Consider the following 19,683-nt stretch of genomic DNA (forward strand, 5'->3'; position numbering starts at 1 on the left):
CCCCCCCCCCCCCCACACACTTCCCCCGATGGTACAGGGACCAGTTCATATGAAGTTATGATCTGGAAATCAAACAGAAACCATTTCAGGTTTTTACAAAGTAGTCATCATTAAACCACTGGTTCTCCTTTTTGTGCACTTCGTAGAACTTGGTTAAAATGATGGTTTTGAGCCCACTTGGCAAAATAAACCAATCAGCTGTGTTTCTGTTGACCCGAGGTTGTGATGGTTCCCTAGGAACAGGAACAGTCTACTAAAAGGGACACTCTACAGAATCAGAAATGTGTTTTTTTTCTCCCATGTGGAAAGTTGGGCCTGCAAATGCTATTCAGAAGGGACTCTCCTACCTTCTAATAAGTTTGAAGAATTTCTCTCTGATTTGGGACAAAGTCCTATGCATTAACATTAAGGAAGAGCCCCCCCGCTGCCCCCTGCCTTTGCATCACACACACACACATACATTTCACTCTACCTTCCACGCCCATTCATTCAACACATATTTATTGGGTGCCAACTATGTGCCAGGTACATACTTTTCTGTTACTACAGATGCTATTTATTATTTAAATCATATCCCGCAATATCTATCCCTTGTAGAACAAAGGAAAATATTTATTTATAATAAAGTGGAACCATCTGGACATTTTGGCCTACCAGGCGCAAATGTTCATTTCTACAGATAAGTCTTGAACTGCTTTGAAAATCTATGACTCTTTCAAGGCCCTGCCTTCTATATCTGACCTCTTTTGCTACCGGAAGTATCAGATTAAGTCCAGCCCTATGACCAGCAGTTTAGGAAGAACAAAGAGGCTGAAAGACAATGATGGAGGTGGGGACAGCATGAGACAAAGTCAAGAAGAAAGACTAATTAATGGCATTACCAGCAAGACCACTGAGGGGGCCATAGTGCTTAGTGTTGGGGGCTAAGGCACCCAGCTTAAGGTGACTGAGACCTAACTTTGGCTTAGAATGGCATCTGGTTGACAGCTAGTAATTTAGCCACTCTCGACTTCCTACCATGATTAAAAAAAAAAAAAAAAAAATGAGGGCTGAGGAAATTCACAACACAGAACAGGGAGACTGACATCATCTCCCATCAGGATCTGGAAGGAATCTCACTTAGTATAAAGCAGATACACTGCTGGATGGAGAAAGTCTTTCCTCGGGGTCTATGTTAACCCACAAACTGGGAAGCCCACGCTCTCTTGCAGGAGTGCTGCTTTTTTGAGATATTCAGAGTATTATTCTCCACTCCATTCACAAATCCCCCTCCATTCATTTGGAAACAAGAATGTCTAGAAAAAGAGTATGACTAGACAATAAAACAAATACAAATCCTTTCATCTCCTTGCTGAGGGTGTTGGCAAGCTGGGGGCACGCAGGTCAGAAGTGGCACATGTGATGGCCTTAGCCACACTGTGATGTTGGTACTGATCGTTTTATTAGGTCCTGGATCAACACCTTCTTCCACACCCTCGTGATTCTTGGGCCTGACCTATAATTCCATAGACTCTTGCCCTGATATCCAATGTTTGTTGAGAACTAATTTCCAAGGTTTAAAAAATCATTTAACTTTGATTTATTAAAAAACTAATTCATGCTCATTGAAAAATATCAAATAATACATAAGATACAAAATTAAAAATCAAACGTTACCTTTCCTCCTGCCCACTTGCACCCCTATGAGAGTATCACAATTAATATATTGGTATGTGACCTTCTAGATCTTTTCATATGCATTTACTCACGTGCACACACAATTTTTACATAAGGAAATGATAGTGTACATTGTATCCTGCACCTTGTTTCGTTTACATACTATATCTTGGTGATCCCTCCACTTTACTACGTTTTGACGTACCACATTCTTTTTAACAAATGTATGGTGTACTATAGATTGGGTGTGTTTAACCAAATCCCTATAGGTAGCATTTAGGTTGTCTCCATTTGTCTTGCTTTTATGAAAATAATTCTACGTTGAATGCTCTGTATACTTCTTTTGTATGAGGGTATGGTGAAGACCCATTTATTTGCAACGAATGCCTTGGTACATTTTGTACTTTTTGTACACTCTTTTTATTGGATGAAAGATTCTTTAAATTCTATAGTGTTTTACCATGTTCAAAAGTTTCCCACTCATGATTTCATACAATCCCATATGGACTCATATAAAGTCCTTTAATGTGACAGATCCTTTGAACCGGAACATCTTCTTTTCTGATTTTTAGAGGTTTGAAGTGTTGCTCTACTTAGACATATATCTCTTGGAGGGATTCTCTTTTGTTAATTACTTCAAAATAAAAAGTAATAAGAGACGCTACTACTATACATAAAGAGATGCCCACTCGTGAGGCTTATTCTGAGATTAGCACCAAGAAGAGAAATGAGAAGATGTTGCAGGTTGAGAAAGGGAATCCGGCTGCTACCTTTCCTTTCTTCCAGCTGTATGACTGAGAGCCTAAGGCTTAGGGGAGGTTTCTATGGACATGTCCAAGGTACCTGTGCCCAAAGGATGAGCTGACCTACCTTACGATCCCACAGAAGGTCCTCACTGTTGAGGCCGGGGGTGGTGACTTGCCTTCCTTACAGAAGACAAAGATTTGGCAAATCATCCCGAAAGGGTACCAACTTCTAATCTAGATGAAGGGTGCCTAAGGGCTGGGCTATGATTTCTTCAGGTTCATGTCCTGGCCCCAGTTACCAATTATACAATGCACTTAAATGGTTCCAGGTTGGTGATGATGGCATTCACACTTCCGAGGAAAGGGAAGAAAAATGGTGTTAGAGATGGGCCCTTTTATGGCATTGCTGGGACAGTACCCATGGAGGGAGGGAAGTCTGGCCTGATGCTGTGAAGTATTGAATTATCTGAGCTATTCACACTTACTGCTTCTCTGTTGGCAGGCTGCCTGAAGATATCACCATCAGATTGTTCCCACGACAATTCTCCATCCCCTGTTTATTAAAAAGAAATAAAGAATTATACATACATAGAAGGGGAAAATATTAACCTGTGACCCAGTTAACATTTTGGGTTCTATGATCCCAAGGTTCTTTACACATTTTAGCTGTTGTGGCTGTCCTTCAAACAGCAATGTTGAAAGATTTCTCCCTGGGTGTGCCTCATTTTTCAAGACAACTCCGAAGAAAGTTGCCACTTTCTAAAACAGACCATCCAACAATATTACACAGAATTTGGGGGAAAAAAAGGGAAAATAATCACTTTCCACTGTAATATAGCCATCATTGTCACATTTGCTTATTTTATTCTGAAGATAGTTAAGTCTTTTACAGGTCATATTCAACTTGTGTTTAAACTACCCTTCAAAAGTGAGAGTTTTGAGGATTTGGTCTGTCATGGTTTGTTAAATTCACCATTATGCCTCTGAGAAGTTATGACTTGATCTGAAAGTTAAGGTAAAACTTGCTGTGGCTAGAGTGTTTACATAACCCACATCTTCTATTTTTGTCTGAGACACCTTTCTCTGGGTCTCCACAACCCACTTTTTGAACAGCGAATCCCTATCATTGCTGTCTTCCAGACTAACTGCTTTTAGGGGGAAGATTTTACTTTCAGCCTTGAGAAAAGCAAACTCACAACAGATATGGATATTCCTCAGATGATTAAAGATAAAAAATAAGAGGATAATCTCCAAAAATACTGCCTTGTATTATCTATGACCAAACAAGCAGATGGGAAGAGCTCGGTCTTAGAGATATTTGCACCACTCTAAATGAGTACTAGTATGTGTGTGTGTGTGTGTGTGTGTGTGTGTGTGTGTGTGTGTGTGTGTGTACCTGGTTGAGGATAACCCAATATCTATTCAACCATATATTTCATGGGATAACACGGAATACAAAAATGTATAAACATTAAGAATTTTCTATTCTAATTCATCTCCCAAGCTTTCAAAACCTAACTCTAACTAGTAATGTGTTACTGGTTCAAGTACTGTTACTGGTTTAGGGCTGGAAAAAGACCTCAAGATTAATTTGATACCAATATTATCATCGGGTAGCGACATAAAACATAGCATGGCTTTAACCTCCATGATTCAAAGATCATCTTATGGAAAAAAATCATGAATTTTGAAGATTTAACTATGATTGCTACATTCATCTTCCTAAAACACCACTTTGATTATATAATCGTATCATTTCCTGATCAAAAAGACCCTCAGTGGGTCCCCATCTAAGACTCTCTATTATCAGCCCCCACCTCATCTTTACTGAGCACCTACCTCCGACCCAACTATCTTAGCTACTCTACAATGGGAACCCTTTGACCTCTTTACTCTTCATTGAAACTGTGGCCCCCATTCTTGGTTCCATGTTTTTGCTCATGTTATTTTTCTTCTGAAATTACTTTCCCAGCTCCCACACTCCGTAGCTCCTGTATGACTATAAAAACCATGAAGGTTTTCCTCCTCTACAAAGTCTTTCTCAAGTTCTCTCACATATTTCTGATTGCCTAAAGGACTTAGCATTCTGTAGCCTTAGAGATGTACAGGACTTCAGGCATAATTTTGTCCAACTGTTCCATGTAACAGGTGGAGAAACCAAGGCTCAGAGAGAGCAAGGAGCCATTTACTCACATAGTGAGTTGATGAGAGCTTACAACCCAAATCTCAGGTTTCCTGGCTCCCAAATAAGTATGTCTATTCTGTAAGAGCAGGGTTTATTATCTGTGTTATTAATGTCTGTATCACCATGATCTATAACGGTGCCTGACACATAATAGTCACTCAATAAATACTCATCAAATGATAGAATTGGGAGGCCTTCTCTTATCACCTATCTAAAATTTCAAATCCCCTCTGATACTTCTTATCCCCCCTCTTTGCTTTTTGATCTTAGGACTCAACAGTATCTTACAGTTTATATATTTTAGTTGTTGTCTGCTTTCTCCCACTAGAATTCTCCTATGAGAACGAGGATTTTTGTCTATCATGTTCACTGATGTAACCCGCAGCACCTAGAACAGTGTTGGGCGCATAGTTAGTACTTATTCAAAATTTCTTGAATGAATGAATACTTAAACAGTTTACAATATTTTCTTCTGTTAAATGTTTCTTGAGCCTGCCTTGTCTCCCTAAAGAGACTCTAAATCCCTTGAAACCAAGGACCGTGTCTTAGACCTCCCTCTGTGTCACCTACACCACTGGTTCTCAAAGTGTGGTCTCCGGACCAGCAGCATCAGCATAAATTGGGAACTTGTTAGAAATGCAAAATTTTGGACCCCACCCCATGCCTAGTAAGTCAGAAACTCTGGGGTGAGGGGGGGTCAGTGATCTGGGTACACATCAGGTGCTCAGTATATGCACTGAGTTGAACTTCAGTAAAAAATACAGAATTAAGTACTTAGCCAATAGCATACTTGCCTCCTCCTGGTTATTCCATGTCTGAGTAAAGATGGTAGACAAAGATTACGCTCAGACTATCTGGAAACCCTGACTAACTTTGTAAGAGTGAAGATGCTTTCACCTTTGTTTATGTCAAGAAATAAAGCCCAAGTCATAATGGCCATCATTAAAAAGTCCACAAATACTAAATGTTGGAGAGGGTGTGGAGACAAGGGAACCCTCTTACACTGTTGATGGGGAATGTAAATTGGTGTAGCCACTATGGAGGTTCCTCAAAAAGCTAAAAACAGAGTTGCCATATGATCCAGCAATCCCACTTCTGGGTATATACCCAGACAAAACTATAATTCGAAAAGACACATGCACCCCAATGTTCACAGCAGGACTATTTACAATAGCCAAGACATGGAAACAAACTAAATGTCCATCAACAGATGAATGGATAAAGAAGATGTGGTACATATACACAATGAAATATTACTCAGCCATAAAAAAGAAGGAAATTTGCAGCAACATGGATGGACCTAGAGATTATCATACTAAGTGAAGTAAGTCAGACAGAGAAGTCTAGACAAATACCATATGATATCACTTATATGTGGAACCTAAAATACAACACGAAACAGAAACAGACTCACAGACACAGAGAACAGACTTGTGGTTGCCAAGAGGGAGGTGAGGTGGGGGAGGGAAAGACTGGGAGTTTGGGATTAGCAGATGCAAAACAGTATACACAGGATGGATAAACAACAAGATCCTACTGTATAGCACAGGGAACCATATTCAATATTCTGTGATAAACCATAATGGAAAGGAGTATGAAAAAGAATATATATATATATATATATATATATATATATATAACTGAACTGCTTTACTGCACAGCAGAAATTAACACAACATTGTAAATCAACTATACATCAATAAAATTTTTTTTAAAGAAAATAATAATGCCCAAAAGTCAGTTAACATACACTGAACACTTCTTGGGTGGAAAACCTGATACTAAGGCAGAAGGAGAAGAGAAATCAGGGCCGGACCCTTGCCCTCAAGACATTTACAACCTGTTTGAAGGTGACAGGAAATCAATATAGAAAAGAGCCTAAAAAACACACGCACAGAGTAGCAACTGGAAACACAAATGGAATATACGTGGTTAGGAGATACTGAATGTGTGGAGTGAGCAGTCCGATGTAATCATGGAAAGCATCCCCAAAGAATTGTTAAGTCATGTTTTTAGAAGTAGATACTGCAGGGTATAAACAGCCATATGGGCAGAAGGTATTGCCAACTGGAGGGAAAGGCATTTGCAAAGGACCAGAGCTCTGGAAATAGCAAGTCACACAGTGGACACAGCAAGCAAGGTGTGGCTTGAGTGGAAACCTCAGAAGTGAAACAAGAGAAAGGGGGCTGGTGGAGAGATGATAGAAAGGAAAGGAAGTGGGGTGGGAGGGAGCAAGGGAGCGGGACGGGTTGTTGAGATAACAGGGTGGTAAATAATTCCTGTACGGACTTCAAAAAGAGGCTGAAGAATTCATATTTGATCCCGTTACCAATTTTTAGGTAGAGGTGCATATGGTATAAATGATATTTGTGGAAGCTTATCCCGGCAAGGGAGTGCTGACTGGTTGGGGAGTAATTGGAATCTGGGAGGCCAACCAGGAAGCTATTGTAGTAACATGTGATAGGCCATGAGAATCTAGACGGAGAAGGGGTGAATCACACTACTGCAGATAACAAGAAAATGATAAGACCCTGATGGAATATTTGATAAATGAGGAGGAAGGCAAAGGAGAAAGTATAAAATGACTCTAGGGTTGCAATCTGGAGAGCTGGGGAATGGCGCTGCCCTCAACAGTGACTGAGTGGGTATGGACTTGGATTTACTTGTTCCGTTTTAGCTGGCAGTGGTGGGTCTAAGCTATGTCCTGAGCCAAATGAAAATATGGGACCAGAGAGAAGATTTGAAACCAGAAAAGATTTGCCAGCAAAATGGCAAAACAAAATGTAAACGCTGTAGTGGGGGTTTCAAGCCTAATCAAAGTAGCCGAAAGAGAACAAATAACAAAAGAAAAATGAGAGAATAGCTCTCCTCATGAAATGCCCTTTTTAAATGTAGATTTAATGATTGGTATTGACATGAAATGTTTATTCAGCATGACCTTCTAAGAAGCTCAATTTATTGCATTTAGACCCTAGAGTCTTAAAAGGGCTTTTAAAGAGTATCTTTAAATACTTAATAGTCCAGACAGAATCTTAAAGCAATATAGAAGCGTACAGTCCCTGTTAAATAAGCAGAGAGGCAAGATAGCAAAGCAACGAGGCAAGTCAGTTACCACACAGACTATTAAATACCCTGTAATACAAGTTCAGATGAATGTGTCATAACCACCTAAGCATTTGCAGACAGTTATGTGTACCTAAATTTGAACTATTTCACTTCATCAAAAACTCCTGGAGCCATTACTTCCGTGTGTGTGTGTGTGTGTGTGTGTGTGTGTGTGTGTGTGTATTCTCTCAGTATTTTCATTGCCTTTGAGCTTTCAAAGTCTTCAAAATGGCATTCTCTAAGCTTGCACGTTCTACAAGTAGCCACTAAAGGTTTCAACATTTTAGTTATTTTATACATGAACCAGAGTTAAACTTGAATTATCTTCTTAGATGTTCACATTAGTGGTTCTTTAGACTGGGGCAGGGTCTATCTGGAGAGCTGAAAATAGGTTTGTCCATCTACAATCTTATACCTTATACCTTAGATATTATAACTTAGATATACATACATAAAATACATAAAAGAAAAAAGTAGGCACCAAAGCCCTAAAAAAAAAACCTGTTTCTGTGCTTTTTTTCCTGATTCACTGGACAAATTATCTTGAGTGAGAGGAAGCCTCTTTTTTCAGCCAAGTCATTAAAAAAAAAAAAAAAAGAAAGAAAGAAAAACAATGATTCTAATGGAGACAGATGGATTCTAGCTAATTCCGAGAAACAACAAGATGTAATTTTAACCAATTTTTAAAACCAGAATGAAAAACAACTCTAGTGTACTGTATGTCAAACAATATTCATTTAACCTTAAAAGCCACATGTGTTGTTTATTCAAACCTCAATTATACTCTGAGCGGTACCCTATGGAGATGGAATGGCTTGGCTTTCTGGTAATGGGAGAAATGGAGCACAAGTATTTGAAAAATGGTCAAGAGCTAGGCTAAAATTCAGACTGTTTATAACTCCCATTGCTCCCATTAATCTCTGGTTGGCCGGAGCAGGTCACAGAAGTAAACCCTGTTCTCTCAAAAGGACTAAGTGTACAATGAGATTATGAGATACCATGAAGATAAACCTCAGACAGCAAAACTACGCCAGCATGTGGCCACTTCTGAACCACACACAGCATCCTAAATAGGGTGCCCATAGGTCCTGATTTATCTGGGACAGCCCAGTTTTATGCGTGTTTCTCTGACAGGCATAATTATTAAGATTGCCTCTCTCACTTTCAAAAGTGTCTCGGTTTGGACGAGAAATTATATGGCTGATCTAATCATAAGGCAGATAGAAATTTTAAATGAATCCCCGAGACAGGCGGAAGTGATCTCTGTGACAAGGGAAACTGATCTCTGTATTTTCAGAAGAACAAGTTGAAACCAGCAGAATCAAGGCAAATGGTTAAGGGTTTTTGAGGAAAAGTGGGAGAGGGCAGAGAGGAAGAAACTGATGGTGAAGTCTCCACCTACTACGTGCCAGGTTCCCCGGTGGGCCACTTTACAGCCAGTACTCAATACCCAAGCTGGAGACGAAAGAGGGGATGGAAGCAGATGGCTCTGGGGAGGCTTCCATCAAATATCTACTTGTATAAATTCCGTGGAGAGGGAGCAAGCATGCTGAAATTTGAGGGAAGCTTTAAAGAACACTGGTGTAAGGATTCGCCATTGGTAGACATGTGAGCTCCCAATAATGATATATAGTATTGAAGACGCCCTCCAGTGTCTCATAAAGTGGACAGTCATTGTTTTCAGGAAAAAACTTGTTGTCAAATAAAGCACTTTATTGCCTGGGCTGCCAATACAAGCTCTTAGCATTTTAAACAAAATATCTGCTTGAGAAATACTACACAGACAAGGGAGGTGGGGGGACTCCTGCCCACAGTGGCAAGCCAAATCCAAAGAAGAGCACTAAAGTATCTAGAAAAATCAGAAATGTGTGTTTTTTTAAAAGTGCATTGTGAGAGTGCATATGTTTGCAGGAAGGCATCATGGGAGAGGGAATAAAGCAACTTCGACAGTGCCCACGACCCACATTCTGCTCTTTCAATGGAGATGTGGTGAAACAGATCCAAGTTCACGGTTAGAAATGGGATCTTTGCGTCCCAGAGTGGTCCCAATGAATCTGCTGGCAGTGTTAGCATATCTGGCCCCTGGGAGCACAGTCATCACAAAGTCTGCTCCTCCCTGTAGCCTCAGAGTTAAGAGTGCCGGAGGTTGCTTCACATCCCCAAGCTGAGAGGCATCACAGGAATAACGGCGAAGAAAACAGCCTGGAGCCAGACTGCGTGGGTCCATATCCTGGCTCTGCCCCTTCTCACCTGTGTGGCTCTGGGCAAGTGAATGAACCTCTCTGTGCCTCAGTTGATAAAATGGAGACAACAATACCTATCCCCTAGGGTTGTGAAGATAAAATGAATTAGTATATGCAAAGAGCTTCGAACAGCGCCTGGTACACTGTTATGCCGGCGTTAGCTGTTATTCCCCCTCCCTCTTGTTCCCATCCTTTCCCTCTACTTCTTCCTTCTTCTCAAGAGTAGCTTACAAAGGGGAAACCCCAACTTAAGGGACCCTCACAAGGGCACTACGCATTTAACAAAGGAAAGCATCTGTATTAAACAAACAAGTGAAGCCTAGCAGCAAGAGAAAATGTATGCCCACACCTAGAAAAGGAATAGTCCCATTTCTAAAGTCAGGGTCCTGGAGATACCCAAAAAATTAAAATGGCTGCAGAGATTCCTTCAGCTCATTCCTTCTAAACTAATGATTAGACTTCTCATCATTATGCTAGTCCTCGCCTCCTTTTCATCTTTATTTAGAAAAGGAGTTTGCGTTTTAATTAAACCCCTTTTTCTCTCTTGGCTTAAAAGTCATGCTTGAGAGGACAGATATCTGCTTCTTTGGGAGGCAGTGCAATTTACATACTCATAAAGTGGAGTGGTAAAACTCCAAGTACACAAATAAAGTACAGTCCTGTGCTACCACATTCATAAATGGAAAATAGCAAGCAGGATGGAAAAGGGGAACTCAGTGATCCACCAATGTTTACTGTCTTGTCAACCCGGAAATGAAGAGCCGTCGGTTTAAGGGTCTTCTTCTTTCCACTTTGGCTTCCTGGCCCCATCCAAAGAGGACTGGACTACTTGGTGGGAGAAGGAGACGTGGGTCTGGTTTTAATAGCCAAAGCTAAAGGAAAAGTGGATGTAGCTATCCCAGCAATTTGCTTAAACCAATTGGATAGTTATATCAATTTTCCACTTTGCTTTGCCTGTGCCATGGAGACCTGGACTTTGTAAGTTCTTACAGTTAGAATGTAGATAATATTCAAATATGATTCCTCTGCCTGACATCACTCTTCTTTCTCATGTTTCTTTGTCCTCTGTTTATACTGTCAGTCAAGAAATCAGATTAATTTCCATAAATGTTGAAGTCTAATTTCAGGAAAACTATTCTAATAAGAGTAATGGGCATACCCAGCGGTGTGTTTCTGGGCAGTCATGGCATCCCCTGAAGTAGTTAGAAGGACAAGGCTGAAAGAAGAGTGGCTTTAACCACCCGTGAAGAAATAATTGCTCTGAAATGCTTCACTGGGAATTTCTTATTTTTATTGTAGAGCCAGACTCATACACACATGAAAAACCCTCCAACCCAGCAACAGGATGGGGCATTATTGACCTTGACAGGATATCCCAGATGGCCAGTTAAGAATCATCACTCTTAATCTGTTAAACTCAGTATGAAAGTCAATGCTGTCCCATCTACTGTCTGAGGGGTTTTCTGTCCAAGAAGAAACATTCTAGACGTAAAAGACATGCCAGGAAGGAACATGATGACCTCAGAGGGGTGGGAGTCCTGTGATAGTCAGCAAGCATGTGGAGGTGAATTCTGAGTGCAAGGGATGGAAAGAGAACAAAAACCACCTGAAAGTTTCCATAGAAGGAGAAAGCTTCCAGTTGCCGTTTAGAAGAAGAGGAGAGCTAGACAAGGATAGAAAATCCCTAAGATGGTCCCTAAGATGAACATGAATGATTCACTTTTGAAAAGGAATTACTAGTGGTAGTCAGACTCTTCTATAGCTATGAAAAGACTGGAGTGTTTCAATACATTTTGAAGTTTAGGTGACACATACAAAGTAGTGTTTCTCATTAGCAATGTTTCCTTCCTATCATTATGACCAGGAGATGGTAGTGTTTCTGTAGAAAATGTGGGCAAAAACAAAAAGAGCTCTAGACTGATATGTGAGGCTCTATATTTGGAGTGTTATTTTCTCTAGTTTCCTGTGATTTTGAAAACTTTGAAAAATTTGGTAGATTTTTGTGATGTTAAAAAAATAAAATATCTCACATACCACTTCCCTCGAGATCTCTGGGTTCCAGCCAAGATGGCATCTGAGGTGTAATTTTGCTGCTTTTTCGAAAGAGAAATCAAGAGTCTTACGTAAAATGGCAGTTGTCTTGAACACTGACAAATTGCCTTTAAACAGTTGCTTCCAGTTTCAGTCACCTTGAAGGAGTTAGCAAAAATATCTCAATTTCATAAAAAGAGATTCAATTTTCATGCTGGGCTCACTGGAGATGTTTTGGATAAATGGGCTTGGGATGAGTAAATTGTGAGGTTATTTCTCCTGCCTCCCTCCCTAGCCAGGACTGCACTTGGAGTGCTTGTCAAAAGCTTTTCATAACTGTGGCTCTCTTTCCTTTTAACAAATCCATCACAAGCTATATACTTAATACTATGCTAGGGGAAACAGAGGAAGAAGATGGTCCTTTCCTTATAGAGCTTCCCAGTTGAGGAGCCAAGATCCATAAAACAGTGAACAATACAAGAAATATTTTTAAATGCTGTATTCTACAATCAGACCAAGCCCTGAAAGTGGTCAAACAAGGAGACCAATGAGGACTAGAGTGATCAGGTAAGGCTATTTAGAAGAGGTGCAATATCAGCTGGGGTCTTGAAAGATGGGTAGGATCCTAACTGGTAGAAGAGAGGTGGGAAACTATTCCAAGCTTGTGGGGAGTAAGAGTCAAGAGAGGCACATAACAGGAGGTAGGATCAAGATGGCAGCATAAGAAGATCCTGAACTCACCTCCCATGGGCATACCAAAATTACAGCTACTTACAGAGCAACCATCTCTGAGAGTGACCTGAAGACTAGCAGAAAAGATTTTTCACAGCTAAAGATATAAAGAAGGAACCACAACGAGACCAGGTAAGGGGGTGGAGATGTTGTCTAGTTGGGACCCATGCTCCTGGCAAGGTGACCCATAAGTGGGAGGGATATAAACACAAATGTCCTACCCAAGGAGTGAGGGCTCCACATTGGACTCCCCAGCCCAGGGTTCCCACACCAGGAAGACAAGCACTCAAAACATCTGGTTTTGAAAACCAGTGGGGCTTACATTTAGGAGAGCTGGAGGGCTGAAGGAAACTGAGATTCTGCTCTTAAAGGGTGTGTGCAAAAATTCATTCACTCCAAGTACCAGCACAGAGGCAGCAATTTGAAAGGCACCTGGGTCAGACCAACTTGCTGATCTTGGAGAGCCTCCCAGAGAAACAGAAGGCAACTGGGACTCCCCTGGAGACATAGATGCTGGTGGTAGCCCTTACTGTAAGCTCATTCTACTGTGCTGATACTGGCACTGGCAGATACCATTTTGGAATCCTCCCTTTAGCCTCTTAGCACTGGGGACCGCCCAACCCACCAGTGCACCCATAGCAGTTGTGAGCTACCAGGTTGCACAACCAGCCATGCCTGAGGCCTGCCCTACCCATCAGTGTACCTGCAGCATTAAACACCATCAGACTGCACAGCCAGCCTGGCCAGGGTCCAACCATGCCTACCAGCGCACCAGTAGCAGTTAGCTTTGCCACAACTGCATGTAGCCCATACAGGGGACACACCTGGATCATCTGGCTCTGGAGACCAGAGAGAACCATGCTGTTGGGTCCCATAAGACATCTTTTACATAAGGTCATTTCTCCAAGATCAGGAGACATAAAGTCCCTACCTAATACATAGAAATAAACACAGATAATTAGGCAAAATGAGGAGACAAAGGAATATGTTTCAAACAAAAGAACAAGACAAAAACTCAGAAAAAGAGTTAAATAAAATAGAGATAAACAATCTACCTGATAAAGAGTTCAAGGTAATACTCATAAAGATGTGCACTGAACTTGGGAAAAGAATGGAAGAACGCAGTGAGAACTTCAACAAAGAGTTTTAAAATATTAAAAAAAAAAACAATCAGAGCTCAAAAATACTGTGACAAAGCGAGAGAGAGGCATGGACATATATACACTACCAAACGTAAGGTAGATAGCTAGTGGGAAGCAGCCGCATAACACAGGGAGATCAGCTCGGTGCTTTGTGACCACCTGGAGGGGTGGGATAGGGAGGGTGGGAGGGAGGGAGACACAAGAGGGAAGAGATATGGGAACATATGTATATGCATAACTGATTCACTTTGTTATAAAGCAGAAACTAACACACCATTGTAAAGCAATTATACCCCAATAAAGACGTTAAAAAAAATACAATAACTGAAATGAAAAATATGCTAGAGGAAATCAAGGGTAAATTAGACGATACAGAAGGATCAGTGACCTGGAAGAAAGAGCAGTGGTAATCAACCTAGCAGAACAGAAAAAGAAAAAACAATTTTTATAAATGAGGATAGTTTAAGAGACCTTTGTTACAGCTTTAAGTGTACTAAAATTCACATTAGAGGGGTCCCAGAAGGAGAGGAGAGTGAGAAAGGGGCAGAAAACTTATTTGAAGACATAATGGCTGAAAACTTCCCTAACCTGGGGAAGGAAACAGATATCCCAGTCCAGGAATCACAGAGAATCCCAAAAAAGATGAATCTAATGAGAGCTACACCAAGACATATCATAATTAAAATGGAAAAAGTTAAAGAGAAAATTTTAAAGGTAGCAAAAGAAAAACAACTAGTCACATACAAGGGAAAGTTATCAGCTGAATTTTTAGCAAAATTTGCAACCCAGAAGTGGGTGGCAAGATATATTTAAAGTGCTGAAAGGAAAAACTTTACCACCAAGAATACTCTTCCTGGCAAGGTTATCATTCAGAATTGAGAGATAAAGCATTTCCCAGACAAGCAAAAACTGAGAGTTCACCATCACTAAACTGGATTTACAAGAAATGTTAAAGAGTCTTCTTTAAGTGGAAAAGAAAAGGCCACAGCTAGAAATAAGAAAATACATAAAAGAAAAAAAATCTCACTGGTAAAAGCAAATATATAGTAAAGACACTGGATCAGCCACTTAGAAAGCTAGTATGAAGGTTAAAAGACAAAAGTTATAAAATCAACTATAACTAAAATAAGTAGTTAATGGATACACAAAGTAAAAAGATGTAAAATATGACATCAAGAACATAAAACATGGTGGGGGGACAGTAAAAATGTATTGCTTTTAGAATGCATTGAAACTTAAGTGACTATCAGCTTAAAACAATCTGCTGTATATCTAGATCAATATATAAACCTCATAGTAATGACAAACCAAAAACCTACAATAGATACACAAAAAATAAAGAAAAAGGAACCCAAACACCACACTAAAGAAAATCATCAAAGCACAAGGGAAGAGATTAAAAGAAGAAAGGAACAGGGAGAACTACAAAAACAACCAAAAAAACAATTAACAAAATGGCAATTAAGTACGTACCTATCGATAATTCCTTTAAATGTAAATGGTTTAAATGCTCCAATCAAAATACATAAGGTGGCTGAATGGATGAGAAAATAGAACTCATCTATATGCTTCCTATAAGAGACTCACTTCAAACCTAAAAACACATAGGCTGAAAGTGAAAGAATGGAAAAAAGATATTCCATCCAAATGGAAACAAAAAGAAAGCTGGGGTAGCAATACTCATATAAGATAAAATAGCCTTTAAAACCAAGACTGTAAGAAAGGACAGAAAAGGCATTACGTATTGATAAAGGGTTCAATCCAACAAGAGGATATAACACCCACCAATATTTATGCTCCCAACATAGGAGCATCTGAACATGTAAAACAAATATTAACAGACAAAAAAGGGAGAAATTGACAGTAATACAATAATAGTAGAGGACTTTAACACCCAACTTACATCAATGGATAGATCAAGCAGACAGAAAATCAATAATGAAACACTAGTCTTAAATAACACTTTAGTTCAGATGCACCTAATAGATATATACAGAACATTTTATCCCACACCAGCAGAATACACGTTACTTTCAAATGCACATGGAACATTCTCCAAGAGTGATCACATGCTAGGTCACAAAACAAGTCTCAATAAATTTAAGAGGACTGAAATCATACCAAGCATCTTTTCTGACTAAGGGGTATGAAACTAGAAATCAATTAGACAAAGAAAAGTGGAAAAAAACACGAACATGTCGAGGCTAGACAACATGCTACTAAACAAAGAAAATCAAAGAGGAAATTTAAAAATACCTTGAGATAAATGAAATTGACAACACAACTTTCCAAAGTCTATGGGACACTTCAAAAGAAGTTCTAATAGGGAACTTTATAGTGATACAGGCCTACCTCAAGAAACAAGAAAAATGTCAAATAAACAATCTAACCTTACACCTAAAGGAACTAGAAAAAGAGGAACAAAGCCCAAAATTAGTAGAAGGAACGAATAAAGATCAGAGTGGAAATAAATGAAATAGAGACTTAAAAAAATAATAGAAAAGACCAATGAAACTAAGAGCTGGTTCCTTGAAAAGATAAACAAAGTTAATAAATCTTCAGCCAGACTCATCAAGGAAAAAAAAGAGAGGGCCCAAATAAATAAAATAAGAAAGAAAGAGGCAATGTTACAATTGACACCACAGAAATACAAAAGATCGTAAGAGATTACTACGAACAGTTATATGCCAGCAAATTGGACAACCTAGAAAAAATGGATAAATTCCTAGAGGCACAAATCTCCCAAGATTGAATCCGGAAGAAACGGAAAATCTGAACAAACCCATCACTAGCAGTGAAACTGAATCAGTAATCAAAAAACTCCCAACAAACAAAAGTCCAGGACCAGACAGTTTCACAGATGAATTCTACCAAACATGTAAAGAAGACTTAATACCTATCTTCCTCAAACTATTCCAAAAAACTGAAGAGGAAGGAACACTCCCAAATTCATTCTATGAGGCTAGCATTAACCTGACACCAAAACCAGACAAAGACACCACAAAAAAAGAAAATTACAGGTCAGTATCACTGAAGAGCATAGATACAAAAATCCTCAACAAAATACAAAATGCCCACTCTTGCCACTTTTATTCAACATAGTAATGGAAGTCCTAACCACAGCAATAAGACAAGGAAGGGAGACTAAACACATCCAAGTTGGAAGGGAAGAAGTAAAACCGTCACTATTTCCAGATGACATTACACTATAAATAGAAAACCTTAAAGACTCCACCCAGAAACTCTTAGAACTATGGCATTTTTCACAGAACTAGAAAAAATAATCCTAAAACTTGTATGGAACCACAAAAGACCCAGTATAGCCAAAGCAGTCTTGAGAAAGAAGAACAAAGCTGGAGGCACCACACTCCCAGACTTGAGACTATACTACAAAGCTATAAGTAATCAAAATAGTATGGTACTGGCACAAAAACAGACACATAGATCAATGGAAAAAATAAAGAGTGCAGAAATAAACCCACACTTATATGGGCAATTAGTTTATGACAAAAGAGCCAAGAATATACAGTGGGGAAAGACAGTCTCTTCAATAAATGATGTTGGGAAAACTGGACAGCTACATGCATGAGAATGAAACTGGACCACTTTCTTACACCATATACAAAAGTAAACTCAAAATACATTAAAGACTTAAATTAAGACCTGATACCATAAAACTCTTAGAAGAAAACAAAGGCAGTATGCTCTTTGACATCAGTCTTAGCAATATTTTTTGGATCAGTCTCATCAGGCAAGGGCAACAAAAGCAAAAATAAACAAATGGGACTACACCAAACTAAAAAGCTTTTGCGTAGAGAAGGGAACCATCAACAGAAAGAAAAGGTTAAAAAAAAAAAAAAAAAAAAGGCAGCCTACTGAATGGGAGAAGATATTTGCAAATGATATATCTGCTATGGGTTTAATATCCAAAATAAATAAAGAACTCACATATCTCAATATCAAAAAAATAATCTGATTAAGAAATGAGCAAGGGACCTGAACAGGCATTTTTCCAAGGAAGACATACAGAAGGCCAACAGATACAGGAAAAGATGCTCAACATCACTAATCATCAGGGAAATGCAAATCAAACCACAACGAGATATTACCTGATACCTGTCAGAATAACTATTATGAAGAAGACAAGAAACAGTATGTGTCGGTGAAGATGTGGAGAAAAGGAAACCCTTGCGCACTGTTGGTGGGAACGTAAATTGGTGCAGCCACTATGGAAAACAATTAAAAATTAAAAATAGAACTACCACACAATTCTGCAATTCCACCTGTGGGTATTTATCAGAAGAAAATGAAAACACTAATTAGAAAAGATACACGTCTCCTTATGTTCACTGCAGCATTATTTACAATAGCCAAGATATGGAAACAACTCAAATGTCCATTGACAGGTGAAGAGATAATGAAAACATGATACACACACACACACACACACACACACACACACACACACACTGGAATATTATTCAGCCATAAAAAAAGAATGAAATCTTGCCATTTGTGACAACATGGATGGACCTTGAGGGCATTTTTCCAAGTGAAACAAGCCAGACAGAGAAAGACAAATGCCATATGATCTATTCTATGTGGAATCTAAAACACAAAACAAACAAACAAAACAAAACAAAACAAAACAGAAGCTGACCCATAGATACAGAGAACAAACTAGTGGTCACCAGAGTGGAGGGGGGTGGGGTATGGGTGAAATGGACGAAAGGGATGAAGGGGTACAAACTTCCAGTTATAAAATAAATAAGTCACAGAGATATAATATACAACATAGGGAATATAATCAATAATATTGTAATAACTTTGTATGATGATAGATGGTTACTAAACTTATTGTGGTGATCAATTCATAAGGTACATAAATGTTGAATCTCTATGCTGTACACTTGAAACATATAATATTTCATGTGAAAAAATAGAGAGGCACATAACAGGGCTAAAGGTGGGGAGGAACATGGCATATTATAAAAAGAGAAGTGTCAGCCTAGTGGAGAAGGTGTGTGTGTTGGTGTCACAGAAATGAGGATGGGTAGTGGGTTAAGGAAGGGTCCGATTGTTTGACAGAGGGCCTTTAAAAACAAGCTGCAGAACTGAGATTGGATAATATGGTAAGAAATGGTAGACACTGGCCAACATGATCAAGCAGTTCCTTAAGAAGTGAAGTCTGAACTTGAGTATATGCAGCGGGTGCAATGTAGGAAGGACAGTATAGATACTCCTACAACATACAGTGGCTGGTTTCATGGTGGGATCAGAAGTCAAGGATCCTGGGAGGATAGGACTGCCACCAGTTATCCCCCCAACTTTTGAGTCAATCCTCCTACACCCTGCGATGCAGAGAGCAAAGAGGAATATGGTGTGAGCTGAGGCCGGAGAGACGGTCGTCTTTAGAGTCCTCCTTCACCTCTCTGAGTAGATCGACCCCTGTCCATTACTGACTTTTGTAACACCTTTCCTTTGCAGCATGTGGCACAGTTGTGATTTTATATTTACTTGTCTCGACATTTGATGAATGTCTGTCTTTCCCACTAAACTCCGCAAGGACTGGTTCCAGTCCCCGTCTGTTTTGTTTACCGCTGTATCTCCAGTACCAGCACAGTGCCAGGTACTCAATGGTTGCTCGACAAATGTTTGCTGAATGAAAGAAGGTAGACATTTACACTCGGGCCTCTCTGAGCCTAGAAAGAGAGAGTGTTCCCCTATGTTTGGGAATGGGTAGGTTGAGGCCTTGATGGGGAAAGATGGGCAGCGTGGTTACTCTCTTGGGATTATCTGCCTATACCAGTGTGCCACGCATGTCCTCTCTTTCCTTTTACCCC

General features: G+C 39.6%; 1 protein-coding gene across 4 annotated transcripts in view; it reads right to left on the reverse strand.

Annotated features, from left to right (window-relative positions):
- Positions 1-19,683, reverse strand: part of CHRDL1 (chordin like 1) — a 116,166-nt gene that overhangs the window by 21,124 nt on the left and 75,359 nt on the right. For all 4 annotated transcript variants that reach the window (XM_007466300.1, XM_007466299.1, XM_007466298.1 and 1 more), the window contains one exon: positions 2,888-2,955. In XM_007466300.1, coding sequence (XP_007466362.1) covers positions 2,888-2,955 — 68 coding nt within the window. The remainder of the gene's footprint in view (positions 1-2,887; positions 2,956-19,683) is intronic.

This window comes from Lipotes vexillifer, unplaced genomic scaffold (assembly GCF_000442215.2).
Source record: "Lipotes vexillifer unplaced genomic scaffold, Lipotes_vexillifer_v1.1 scaffold298, whole genome shotgun sequence".
Classification (NCBI taxonomy): domain Eukaryota; kingdom Metazoa; phylum Chordata; class Mammalia; order Artiodactyla; family Lipotidae; genus Lipotes; species Lipotes vexillifer.